Source organism: Camelina sativa, chromosome 4 (genome assembly GCF_000633955.1).
Source record: "Camelina sativa cultivar DH55 chromosome 4, Cs, whole genome shotgun sequence".
NCBI lineage: Eukaryota > Viridiplantae > Streptophyta > Magnoliopsida > Brassicales > Brassicaceae > Camelina > Camelina sativa.
Window position 1 is genome coordinate 17,039,145 of NC_025688.1, and position 14,400 is coordinate 17,053,544.

Sequence of the window (14,400 nt, forward strand, 5' to 3'; positions counted from 1 at the left end):
ATTTGATATCATTATATTACATCATTTGATGCTAAAACAATTTGCACCGAACGTCTATATAGCTTTTAATGTTGGTTTTCGATAGATAACTTCTCAAGTTGTCATTTGTTTATCGAGCGGAGTATGAATGTTGTCATGCTGATACGTTTTAAAAAAATGTATTTGCAATTTCTGCATGTATCTACCTAATTTGTATTGTTTTTCTTTGTGTTATTTTTGATGAATTTAAATGTATTTGCAATTTTTGCACGTAGCCAAACAGAATAAGTTAAACATGTATTTGAGGAATCAAAAATCAAATAATCAAAAAAGCAAGATGAACAAGCTATACAATTAAAGAAAAAAGGTAAAGTCAAGAAGTAAAAAATCAGATAATCAACAAAACAAGAAGCATGCGAGTTTATGCAATCAATTAAGCAAAAGAGCTAAGAGACATGGAAGAATTGAAGTGTATGCTTAAGAAAAGAAGAAGCATGCAATCACAGAAAGCAGTTAGAATCAAAAGGAGCAAGAAATATGGACTAAATGAAAAAAAATGTATATATATACATATATATGGACTAAATGACTTCTACGTACGTACATTTTGCATATGTCAACAATAAAAGAAGCATGCAAGTAGAAAACAAGTCGCAAGCACAATAAGCATAAGAGGCAGAGGGGAAAGGAAATAAGAAAGAAATGAATAGATGCATGTATGTATGTGTGTGTCGTGTATGTTAAGCTTTGTGTGTATCAAGTTTTGAGTGTGTGTCAAGTTTTGTGAGTTTTAGGTGCTGTTTGTTTCGTGATCTAGACGCAATATCTGGATTTAGTATATGAACGCATCATTCAAATACTGTTCATTTGTGTTTTTGGTTTAATTCATCTAGAAATTGTATCTGGAACCAACTATGTTTGTTTTGTAATCTGATATAGATATCTGAATACAATATATGAAAATGATCAAAATACCTTTCATTTTGTGGTTTAGTAGTTTTAGTAGTGATTTTGGTTATGTTTTTAGTTAAATAATTTTCATATTAAATTTAAATAAACATCTAATAAATATTTAAAAATGAAATCATCTTTTATAATTTAAAAATACACTTAGAAAAATATTTTGGTTATATCAATTACCATTAAGCATGTAATTTTGAAACCATAACCTTGAAACAAACAAATCAAAAGTAACCAAATTTGAGAAATGTAATTTTATTGGACATCAATTGACATCCATAACCAAATTTGAGAAATGTAATTTTATTGGACATCAATGAACATCCATAATCTAAATTTGTTATATATCAATGAACATCCATAACCGTGAAAGAAACAAATCAAAAGTGACTGTGGGCGTAAGAGTTGGGGTAGAATACAACCATTCACTCCAAGCAAAGATGATGAGGAAAACCAGAACTCATCATAAGAGAAAAAGAGAATCCTTTATGGCTATCTTGCGACCGTATGATCCTCCTCCTTTAGACAAGAGTGCCATGGTTCCCCTGCAACAATCAGAACTCATCATAAGCCATCATAAGATGCCAAAAACTACAACATCCAGAGAAACATTAAAATCAAGCCACCATAATCATTAATATATCATCGTCGTCATCATCACTATACTAAAGCCAAATACAAATGCAGCTGAATCTCCAATTACTTGTAACCAAACAAGGCCAATACTAAAAGTTCATCAATCAAATGACCGAGAGACTTGACCAAACAAAGTTCTGCAATTTCTAATGACCGAGATATTTGACCAAACAAAGCCGCAAAAACCATCAACGAGAGACTTGACCAAACAAGAATCTGAAAAAGTCAATTGTGTTGCCTACATACCATAGTCTTTTGTGAAGCTGTGATGATGCTAATACGGAAGTTGACGTCCTCTTCCTATCTTTTCAGTTATATCATCACGTAGAGTCTCCATTGCTCTATCACCAGTTGGAATGTAAGGAGTATGTTCAATGTTACCTTCTTCTTCATTTTCTACAGCTTGGTCACCATGATTCTCATAATCATTTTACCACCTCCCAATAAGCAAAATCACAGTTTTTATAGTGTGAATCTCGAATAAATCCACAGAGAAACCACAAAGATATTGAACAGATGCATTCACAAAACCAACATAAAACGTAAAGTCACAAAACCAACATAAAACGTAAATTCACAAAACCACAAACGTAAACGTAACCACAAACGTAAAGTCACAAAACCAACATAAAAACATGACAGAGAGATCCATTCAAATCAAAAACTAAAAACTCATTAATTCATATGAGCATCCAAAGCATCTAAAAGCTCACTAAAAGCTCACTTATTTCCCCAAATCTCAACTAAAATTAGGAATATACAAGTTGGAATCCATCACTAACAAAGAGAAGAACAACTAAAAGAGATCGTTGAAAGGATGAAGGATTCAAAAAGTCTTACCTCTGAAATTCAAAGAAGCAAGCAACGAGACGATGAGCGATTCAGTGGGAGCAGCTCAATGAAAGATGTTTCGTTCTTCTTCCGAGACGAGACGTAGAAGGAGGAGAGAAAGCCCAATTCGTTATAGGTGCTATGGAGAAGGAGAAGAGGAGAGGAGTGTGGGGAATCGTCGGAGATCCATCGGAGCTTCTCCAATGGTGGCTGAAGAATTGGGGATTTTAGGGTTATTCTATATTAGAGTTTTAGAGATATATTTGTAATTGTTTGATAAAGATAAGAGTAAATTAGACTTTTAAAATGTTAGGATGAGTTTACTGTAGTTAAACTCTCATTTTAAACTCATCCAGAAATTCAAATTCTTTTGGATGAGATTTTAAAATGTATCCAGATACTATGTCCAGATGAGTTCCTAATTGTTACTAAATGAACAACAATAAGCATTTGTATCCAGATATTGCATCTGGTGCACTAAACAAACAAGACCTTACTTGTACATAAGTTTTGTAAAATTTAAACTTTTAGAACCCCTTTAATTGTTCTACCATTTGGACTATGTCAAAAATAAGACAATTTTCTAAATTTTTAATTTTACATTTTTTTCAATAATAAATATGGTTAGACTCCCTTATGGGGTGGTCTAAACAATTGGAGATGGTATGAGTGTAACAAAACAGAGCATGAGAATCTTTTTTTTCTATATGAGTAAAAAGTTAGAACTTTAAAAATATATATATACTAGATAATCACCCGCGCTGGTAGCAAGGGAAATTTTTTATTTCGTTATTTGTTAAGATTATTATTATGTTGTATCATTCATTTACATGTTATATAATATAGTACTATATGGTGAGTTTTGAATCATATTAAACTACTAATAGGTAGTTATAGAAACTAATACTGTTACCCGTACTCGACCTGTTACTTGGCTTGTTTCCGTCCCGAACAAGGGTACCCGCAGCTTTAGGGTCGAGTGAAAGGTATTATAATTATATTATTTGTGAGTAAGGATCGAGTATCGGGTATTAATTTAATTTTTGATATCCGTGTCATTATCCATCTCGTTACCCGTGTTGTTATCCGACCCGTAAATACCCGTTAATATTTTGTAGTATTATCATTTACTAATAATTTATATATATATATATATATATATATATATATATATTCTAGAATAAAAGTTAAAGTCTAAGTTCAACTTAGCTTTATTTTTAATGGAAAATAATTGTTATTTGTACATTTTATCTATGATTGATCTAATTATTTTTTGTGTATAATATAAAATAAATACATATGATAGAATGTATATCGGTAGCGGGTATAATATGTAAAATGTCAGAATCTTAATATGAATGACCGCAATCAATCCCCAAACATCCATTACGTTTACTACAGATATAATTATATATATTGATCATGTAAAATTCCCCAAATTATCTTTTAATTAATGTTTGGTTGGAAAAAAAAATAGGTTATGTTTTATTTACTATTTTTGTGGAAAATTATTTTCTAGTTACAACAAATTAATATTAAGATTCTGTTATTATATTTTGTATTAAAATACAGTGGCTATGTAATATACTACATAGAGTAGGGTTATTTATTTAAAGNATATATATATATATATATATATATATATATATATATATATATATATATATATATATATATATATATATATATATATATATATATATAACGTTGAAACTTAAGGTACTAATTGTTAATCTATTACGTTTAATTAGTCGGTAAGGTTACTGATTTTATCTAATACATATCCACGGTCGTCGTGTGATATATGATTTGCTCTTTTAATTAACTGAAATTTGTGATGCGTCCTCCTGGACCCCTGGTAATGGAAAATGTAGTTTTTTTGTGGTTTCTTCGGCTCTTCGGTGAAAAAGCTAGGAAAGGATTGTGATATCTCATGTTGATGATGTTTTGATCTTCAGGTAAACCAAAGGATTGTGAAACGTTGGAGCCTTTTAATAAAACAAGAAGATGGACACATGGAATTACAGGCAGCTTCTCTTTGTCACAAACACTCTGCATTTACATAGGATGCATTTCAAGAATAAGTATGTCCGAGTTATCGATTTTATTTCTTGACCAAATTAATTATCTTTGATAAAGGGTCTTCAATCATAAAATATATTTAGTAATACAAAAGAAGCCTATTGATTTCCAGTCACCTTTAGTTCACTCCAGTTTGGGAGTCCAAACCTCTTTCGTCACATATGAGGATTGACCATCATATTCATGGGATGGGAGTTGTATTAATTTTCTTTTTCTCTGTCAACATGTGCGTATCGTATTTGCATAAAGTTAACTATTGAAGGATTCGAGGAGAAGACATGCACAGTTACATGACAAAACTTGAATATATACGCACTAATAATTTAAGTAAGAACAGGTGACAACAAGTCAACAAAATAAATAAGTAAACGTCTAATATATACGCACTAATAATTTAAGTAAGAACAGGTGACAACAAGTCAACAAAATAAATAAGTAAACGTCTAATATATACGCACTAATAATTTAAGTAAGAACAGGTGACAACAAGTCAACAAAATAGATAACTTGAATATATACGCACTAATAATTTAAGCAAGAACAGGTGACAACAAGTCAACAAAATAAATAAGTAAACGTCTACAAAAGTAGACTACTGGTAGTGGATCCCCATACACACAAGAAATAAAGAAGCTGACTGATCCTAGTTTAACTTCCATATCAATGATCTTTGTATCCGAACTAAGAACTCGAACTGCATGAATCGATTTCCAAAACAGGGCCAGTCCACCACTCAAGCCAACTGGATCAACTATGTGTGAGTTCTCATATCCTAACGACTTCAGTAAATTCACCACATACGGACTGGAGTTTTTTGTCTCCAGAAAGAACAAAAAATCCGGTAAATGTGTACGCCTCATCTCCCGCAAAGTAGAAATTGTCAAGGTGCCCCCCAATCCTTGAAAATTCCAGCTCATAAAGCTTATGCTTGCGTCGGCGGTTCCTCATAAGGAACAACCATAACATCACTGCGCTTGGCAAGTTTAGATGATATCAAAGCCTCATCTGCAGCTTTTCTTTTTGAAGATAGCACCTCATCAGAATCGGAAGTTGACACAAGTCTGTTCTGAAGTACTTGAGCTTTATGTTTCCATTGGTTTGGACGGCGTCGTTTCTTTACTTGTTTTGGCTTAGGTCCGGTATTACCAGCAGAGAAATTATCTCTCACTTCCGTATATCCTAAGCCTAACCCTGGGGTTGTAGCATAAGACGCAGATGCAGAGTGGTTTGGAATGGAAAGATGATCTAAAACATTCTCTACTCGCAGAACTGGAGCCGAATGAGCCTCTCCAGAAATAGTATCAGCTCGGACACCTTCAAAATTAAAGACCAACCCCTTCCCCTTGTCCACATTCATAGTAAACGTTGGAGGTGCCTCCAGACGCAGGAGTCGTTGTTGACCATCAATATCACCCTCCAAGTTCCACACAGATTGACGCACTCTTTCAATATGGATCTTCTTTAACTGAGGGTCAGCAACCGATAGATATTGACGCATCTCATCCAAAACAGGTTTAGCTATTTTCGGTTTACCTGAGGTTGGATCAATACCAACATCCGCATCTGTCAAGACTCCAAACAAAGGATCATCTTTGCTGATCTTTGGAATTAACCGACTTGGAACCAGAGATGCACCTTTAATCCCTCTCGTAGCAAGAACTTGCCGGTTCACTGGATTAAAAGGACACCTCTCCTTATCATGCGTGAGCCTCTGACATTGATAGCATCTACGCCTGATCCTCTCATACTCAATTCCAACAGCTACAGTTTCACCTGATGGAAGTTGAGCTCTCGAGAATTCCTCAATGGCCTACTCACATCAAACAAGATATGAACCCTGACGTATCCTTTACTCAACGACTTTAAGGGATCAAAAGCCACATGTGTGACTCGACCAATCCGCCCCGCAATCTCCTTAATGGTATCCGCCGTGTTATAATTCACCGGAATGTTTCTCAGACGGATCCATATTGGTAGGACCTTCAAGTAGTCCTCTGGTGGCATTTCCACCCATCTCTCCAAGGTGACACTCCAATCATTGAAGGTCCAGGCACCATTGTCTAGTACCGTAGAGAGATCCGTATCATAATCAAATATGAACTGAAACCTATCATTAGGCAGAACAATGCCCCTTGCTCGGTTGTAAACATGCCACGTTCGTGGCATTTCATGAATCAGACTTGACAGCTTCTGATTTTCAGGACACAGCAGCTTCCCTATGATGAACGCAAGAGCTAAACTGAGGTAGGTTCTGTAGGACAATCGGCTGATCATCGTCAAGCGACATCTCTTGTAAGGCTCTGTCTAAAGCGTACTCTATAGTTCGTAGTGTTTTTCCCCATAGTCACTACTAGATTGCGAATGAAGCCTGGGAATTTCCTCTGGCGGCATGTTGTAGAGGAAGAACTAGGTTAAACTTGTTCGAGGGAATAAGAGTTATTTTGTTCGAGGGAATAAGAGTAAAGTCTGCCATTTTTGGTCTGTAATCTGAACCCAAAGCTCAAGATTAGGAAATTGAAAACGTAGAATATTAATGTAATTTGACACCATCACTGAGTAGTGAGCACCATCATTTATCATAGAATGTATTTTTTGTCTATTTCAGCATGCGATATGCGGATAGTACATTTTTTGTTTAATAATTATCATTTATGTAAAGCTTTTCTAACCTGGCTCAATCAGTAACTACCAACAACTTACAAGATTCGATTTATTTTATATAATTTAACGACTTATGTGCCCTTTAATAATTTTTGTCGTTGTTGTTGTCTTTTTCGATGTGTGCGTATTGTACATAAAAAACGTGTTTAAAAATGTCAATTATTGAAAGGCAGATGAGTGTTGTGAGCCTGTGGCCTGACATGACGTAAACGACACCATGCGCCGGTTGATGTCCAAATAGATAATAATTAAGATATTTAGTTCGGTAAAAGATGGTAGAAGTTCTCTTATTAAACTCGGTGTCGGGGTACAAAAAAAATGTCGGACTACAAAAGATTAGTCGAGCTAACAAACGACGAGCTCGCAGCTCGTCAAAGTTTACAAGTAATGAATGAGATAGTTTTCTCTTTTCTAATACGCCTTCTCTTTTCTCCTTCTCCAATCCCTTATATGGACATTGTACGTCCGTATTTATAGATAACCGTGTCGGTTCGTCTCCGGAAAGACCATAATACCCCCTTGAATTTGTTATTATTGGGCCTTCTTCCGGATTGGGCCTTGTGAGATCTAGATCCACCCCCAACAGCACCCATACTACCGTAGTCAGTAGTCACAGTGAGAGTTGCTGTACATGTCCAGACACATATGGCCCATTTAGGTTTCGGATTACGACATTGACGGAGGTGTTTTCTTTTGGTCACAGACTCACAGTAAAAGTTTTTTTTTGTTTTGAATAAAACTCACAGTAAAAGTTGTTTGTTAAGCTGCTCAATCAGTAATTATGTGAGCGTCGGTCGTACAATGTTTTAGATAAATCGATTGCATGTTATCCACCAATTTAAATAATTTTCCGACTTCTACCTTTCAATAGATTTTCTTTTTCTTTTTCTTTTGTCTTATTTAACATGTGAACGTCGATGGAGAGCGATCGTTGACCCAAATGCCAATGAGATGCTGCAACATGTCCAGACACGTGTAAACAACTATTCAAGCGTATTGGGTAAAATCCGATCCAGCCTAATGTACCTTATATGGTATGGCTTTGATAGAAGAATATGAAATGATGGAACTTGGGGTGGACATATATATGGAATTGTCGGCAGTTTCACCTTGTCCTGTTTGTTTTCGTTTGCTTCATACACTTTCTGTGTTTACTTTCCGTTTTGGATATCAAAAAAATGCATTTCAAGAAGCAATGATCAAGACCATAACCTTAGCCAGAACCATACGTTATACAACAATTGAGGCCAATATTGGAAGCCGAAGAGTATATCTGTCCCTAAATCAATCAATCATGCTCTAAAAGTTCCATATCAGCTAGTAGGTTCACTAGTACATCCGAACGTAGGGTAGCCTGAACATCAATACTTCCTACATTGATACCTGGAAAAAGTGTAAGCTTTCCATTGAAACTACTCGACGGTCCAGATCGAGCTGCAATAGGTTTGCCCCAACCAAAATCTTTGTTGTACACTTCGAACCGGGGAGAGCTTGCGATAACTATAGTATCACCGTCTACTTCACTGCCACTGAATAATTTTAGGTTCTTAACATTTCTAACCCAATCATCTGCAAAACTTTTACAGTTTTCACTCGTTTGCGAGCCCACTAATTTTCTAATTTCCAGACCAGCCCAACCCAAGCCACGATCCAACAGCTCTTCCACGGTGGTTACGGCTGTGGCAAGATAGATCATATTCCCAAAGCAATCTTTCTCAAGCGAAGGACTTATCCTCTGCCTTAAGTCAACCACTAGTTTAAATTGTGTCTCTCGTTCTTGGCTCATACCACTGTGTCTGATGATTGATCGCCACATATGTGCTGAAACCGCTTGAAGAGATGAAATTACCAGGTCACTGGAGCCAACCTCGCTGTTGGCTTTAGCTTTGAGATCTGAAATATTCTTCTTTGTGAAGTGAAGCATCCAATGTTTCGTACTGTGCACGGAAGAAGATTCACGGCTTGGTGGTGGCGGCCTCTCCGTCAATGAAACCGGAATATGGATAGGGTAACCGATCCCCTCGAGAAACCATCCTTTGAGAACAAGAGGCTTACGTTTGAAACCGGAACCACCACTCGAGCAAATCTTGGACCAAGTATGAAAAAAATCCCACATAGAAACCCCATCTCCAACCAAGTGGTTGTAACTGTAACCGATGAATACTCCATCCTTCATCTCGGTGACTTGTACAACAAGCACGGGCTCGGGTGCGCCATCACAGTTTTTAAAACCGTTGCGGGGAAAGAAATCATCTAGGACACAAGGCACAGAACCATCAGGTTGAAGAATATCACTCACCGAGACAGATTTAGCTTCGGCGTGGAGAAATCTAGCGCCAGAGTCATCACAGTCTACAAATAACGACACCGTATTGTTTTCAAGATTCTCCGTCTTCACGAGACGACCCGCGAAAGGGAAGTATATATCTAAGGCAAGAGAGAGAGAGGCCTTTAGCTGAGAGATGAGATTGAAACTGGGATCGGTTTTTGGAAAGAGAAGACCTCTTTGAGGACTACTGAAATGAAGAAGGCTGAAGTCAAATGGAGTAAGATGGATCTTAGTTCGACCGGATTGGTTGCTGTTTACGGGTCGAACAATGCTCGACGACACTAAAACTACCCTTCCTGCCATTTTTAGCCTGTAATATAATGTGAAGCTATGAACGAAAGAAAAAGTTTAACATAGCCAATATATAAAAATACTGGCATACCAAAAAGCAGAAAGCAAATCTTATCGAATGTATATATTCATTTATTTTTCGCCGTACGTATATTTATTTATATTGTTGTTTATTAAAAAAAACTACAGAGTTATCTTATTCCATTAAAAACAAGATATGAAAATTTTAAATAATTTTAGTCTTAAATTGTATTTAGTCCATGTTAATACAATTTAGTCTTAAATTGGGAAAACTCCTTTTAAATATATTTGAGATAAATGATTTAATCTTTATTATCGTTATTAAAAAAGAAAACCGTAGAGAAAGGTGGGAAGGTGGGGCCGTGGGGGAGATATTGAGTTAATTTACAAGTTTCCGAAGTAACTTTATAATCACTATTATAACTTAAAAAAATAAATTAGTTTTCATTTTTAAATATGTCAATTTTTATATGTTAATTTAGATAGATTATATAATTTTAACTTTGAATTTAATGTCATTTGATGTTTTAAGAAGTAAAAAATTATCGGCTTATAAATTTGGTATTTTGTTATTTAGAAGTGTCTTTTTCTTTTCATGAATTTAATGTGAAGCTATGAATTTAATGTGAAGCTATGAACGAAAGAAAATGTTTAACATGGCCAATATATAAAAATACTACCCACATGCCAAAAAGTAGAAAGCAAATCTTATCGAATGTATATATTCGTTATTTTTTCGCCGTACGTATATTTATTTATATTGTTGTATATTAAAAATAACTACAGAGTTACTTTATTCTATTAAAAGAAAAAAAACTTAAAAGTACCTCATTTATTTTTATTTTGGACAAATAATACATCATTTAATTAACTAATGTAGATTAATATCCTAATTTTTAAATGTTGTAAGTTTAATACATGTGAAGTGTATTATTATTTTAAAATTACAATTTTATCCTTAAAAAAATAATTTTTAATTTTTAAAAAATTAAACAGAAATAAAATTAATAAAAAATAACATTTTAAATTTCTATTTTTTTAACTTTACATTTTTTATTAATTTTATATCTGTTTGATTTTTACATGCCCAAGACTTATGATGTTGTCATAACCCGATTTTGTAGCATGCCCAAAACTTATGATGTTATTTTTTAAATCAGGGATAAAGTACACATCTCACATTACTCTTGGCTTCCTATTCATATCAATGAAAGCTATTGTCCATTTTCCTTTAATATTAATATGTGAATCGGCTCCAAATCTCACTTTTCCAGTAACAGAGTGGTCAAGATTGTAGAAATATCGTATATCTCCGATCATGTGATTGCTAGCTCCATTGTCAAGATACCAAATATTATCTTCAATTGTGTTTGTCTCAAACTTACTGGGCACTCAACACTTCTCATTCAAGTAGACTACTTCATGCATCATAAGTTCGTCTGCATCATGTGTATCTTTGTTATCACCTTTTTGCGTTTTTTGAAGCTTAAGCAATCGGTCTGGACAATGTGAAGCATAATGACCCATCTTATCACACCTAAACATGTGATTTGTAATAAATCTCTTCCGTCGTAGCGTCCACGACCTCTACCTTTGTAGAAAGATCTTCCACCACGACCTCTTCCTCTGTAATCTCCGTTGAAATCTCGATTTGGTTGAACCATCTGAGTTTTTGTATTTGTATACATTAACTTACCCTCATGTACTTCTTCTTCTTCAAAGATTTGTTCTTCATAGGTTTTCAGTCGCCCCACAATATCTATAAAGCATGTGGTGTTAAGATTTAGAACTTGTTCTAGATACGCCACTATGTGTATATATTTTCTTAGAGGAAGACACTTGAAAAAAATTTAACTATCTTTGATTCTTCTATGTTTGCACCTAAAGCAGTTGACTTCGAGAGATTTCAGACAGCTTTCCCACGAAATCATCAATTGTCTCAGAGTCCTTCATCTTTAATCGATCAAATTCAGCCATTAGAGTTTGTAATCTAGCTTTTCGAACCCTCTCTGCTCCCACATGTCGAGCTCTAATGGCTTCCCATACTTTCTCTGCCAAATCAAGCTCTCCAACTTGTAAGATGAGACTCTTTGGTATTGATTGTAACAAAAAGGCAATAGCCATGTTGTTCTTCTCGCCATCGAGATCCCTCGATACCTTTTGGACCTTCAACGCAATCTTCATCTCATCGCCCATACAGTATAATTGGTTGTATTTAACATTGGACATGTAATGGAAGAAGATCCTCCTACTTCCTTTGGTTTCGTCGTTGCCATGGTAAGCTCTGCCATAGTTTTTCTGTGATTTTGCAAGGCTCTGGTACCAAATCTAGAATTAAAAGATTAGAGAGAAAGTAAGTTTATAAAAGAATATCTCTCATTTATTAGCTTTAGAAAATTACTCAAAACTTAAGCTTTTAAACTCTTTCTCAAAACTCATAAGTTGTGCAACAACTTTGCACCTTCTTTATATAGAGAAAGATCTAGATAATTTCCTAATTCAAACAGGCAACTTAACATATTATCAAACCAACTAATCCTAAGCCCATATATTCTACAGATAACTTCTATTTTAAGCTTTTTTCAAACTTACTCCAACCCTAACAACATTGATTAAATAAGTTTATAGATAGATTAATTAACTGTGTTTGGTAGTTGTAAGTTTAATCAACACAATAATTAACTGTATTTGGCAGTTGGAGTTTGAACAACATGATACGTAAATAATAAATGTAATATTTGAAAGCAAATGTGTTTGACAATGAGCATAGAAGTAGTGTTAAACTACCTCAAAAAGTGATGAGACTTGGGATGGAGATACAGAATAATAGGCAGTTTATCTTCTCAGGCAAGTCTCTGCATTCACAAGGTGAAGGAAGCTTCTTTAAATTTGTTCTGTTTTTTTTTTTTTTTTTTTGCTTTCTGTGTGTAACCTATGTTATTTGTGTTTGGAGATTAATAAAATGCATTTCAAGAAGCAATCAAGGGCTATCTAACCACAATACCTTTGCCACGTTCATACATTATACTGGAAGCCGAATATGCGTAAAGTTACCACTTGCAATCAAGGGCTAGCAGACGGTTACTGACTTTAACTAAACATCCACCCATCCCTATAGTGCCGGGGCTGCATCCACCGTCACAATTTTTGAGTGTAACAAAAAAGAGCATGCGAAATTTTTCTTGTACGTGAGTGAATAAAACGTCAAAACTTAAAGATACTATCGTTAAATCTCTATTACGTTGAATTAGTCAATTCAGGATACTGATTTTTTATCTAATACATATCTACCGTCAAACTTAAATAAACATTAAGACTGCAACAAATAAAACAGAGCATGAGAATCTTTTCCTGTTACATTCCTATAAATAATCGTTAAAAAATTAATAGTACTACTATTATTGTGTTAACATGACAACAAAAAAAACATAACGATTGGTTAATAAATCACTAATAAACATAATGGAAATGAGCCGCCCTCGTGTATAATAATCAGCACGTCGTAGCCTGCGTTATGTGCCGACCGACATGCGGAGCCCGCAATAACGCAATACCAAAACTCTCCCCTGATACTACGAACGTACTGTCGCTGTTACCGAGAAGCTTCCAGAGGGCTCTACAGATACAGGGGGACAAAACGGACAATGTCTTGTAATACGTATCACATCATTTACGTAAACACGTAAAAAGTCAATTACTAACGGTATCCAGCCACCGACTACCGACCGACTACCGACCAATACCATAGGGGGCCACTGTCTGTCCTCGTCTCCTTTTGTTTTGTTTCTATGGGACGTGTGTATACGTACGCGTATATGTCATTTGATATGATTCGTCTATCCAATAAACAAATTATTAAACGTAAATGAGACCTTTGCACACACACAAAAAAAAAACACGTAAATGAGACCATTTTTTTTTTCTTAAAAGGTTTTCTTAATTAAATTACTAAAAGTGTACAAAGAGCAATATAAAATCATTACAAGCAGAAAAGAGAAAAGAACTAGTATAACTAATACTAGAAAAACCAAGGATCCAAAAAAAAACATTAAAAATAAATTTAAGCTTTTACAAATATCGGTAAACGAACACAACTTTAGGAAGTCCAGCAATGAAGAATGGAAATCCCACGTTTTAAGTCCAACTGAGACATTGCTTTACACTAATCCTCCGTGGTAGAAAGAATGATCTTTGTAAGAGCAACTGCAGATAGCGAGATACCATCATGAAACCGCCAATTTCTCTCTCGCCATAGTTCATAGATCGCACTCTGCCATCCTTGAAGGAGAGCAAGTTTTTTTTGCTTTGAAACTGAAGACCTTGGCAGCCAAAGGAGAATCTGATCCCATAACACCGGAGAAGTAGAAATCTGAAGCTTATTCGTTATCAAACGCCAAATCTCAGCAGAGAATGCACAGTTAAAAAACAAATGATTTTGTGATTCATGGCCTAACCCACAAAGGAGAAAATCTAACTCAACATCATAACTCCAAGTAGACAAACGATCAAGAGTAGGATTACGATTGAGAATGAACAACCAAGTGGTTATAGCATGTCTTGGGATGACAGCTTTGTGCCAAACAAGCGGAGCCCAAGATTTATCAGATTTT

At 35.0% G+C, this 14,400-nt stretch overlaps 1 protein-coding gene across 1 annotated transcript; it reads right to left on the reverse strand.

Annotated features, from left to right (window-relative positions):
• Positions 8,329–9,867, reverse strand: LOC104780855 (uncharacterized acetyltransferase At3g50280-like). Its single transcript, XM_010505393.2, has one exon. The coding sequence runs from the start codon at positions 9,779–9,781 to the stop codon at positions 8,438–8,440; it is 1,344 nt and encodes a 447-aa protein (XP_010503695.1). The 5' UTR covers positions 9,782–9,867; the 3' UTR covers positions 8,329–8,437.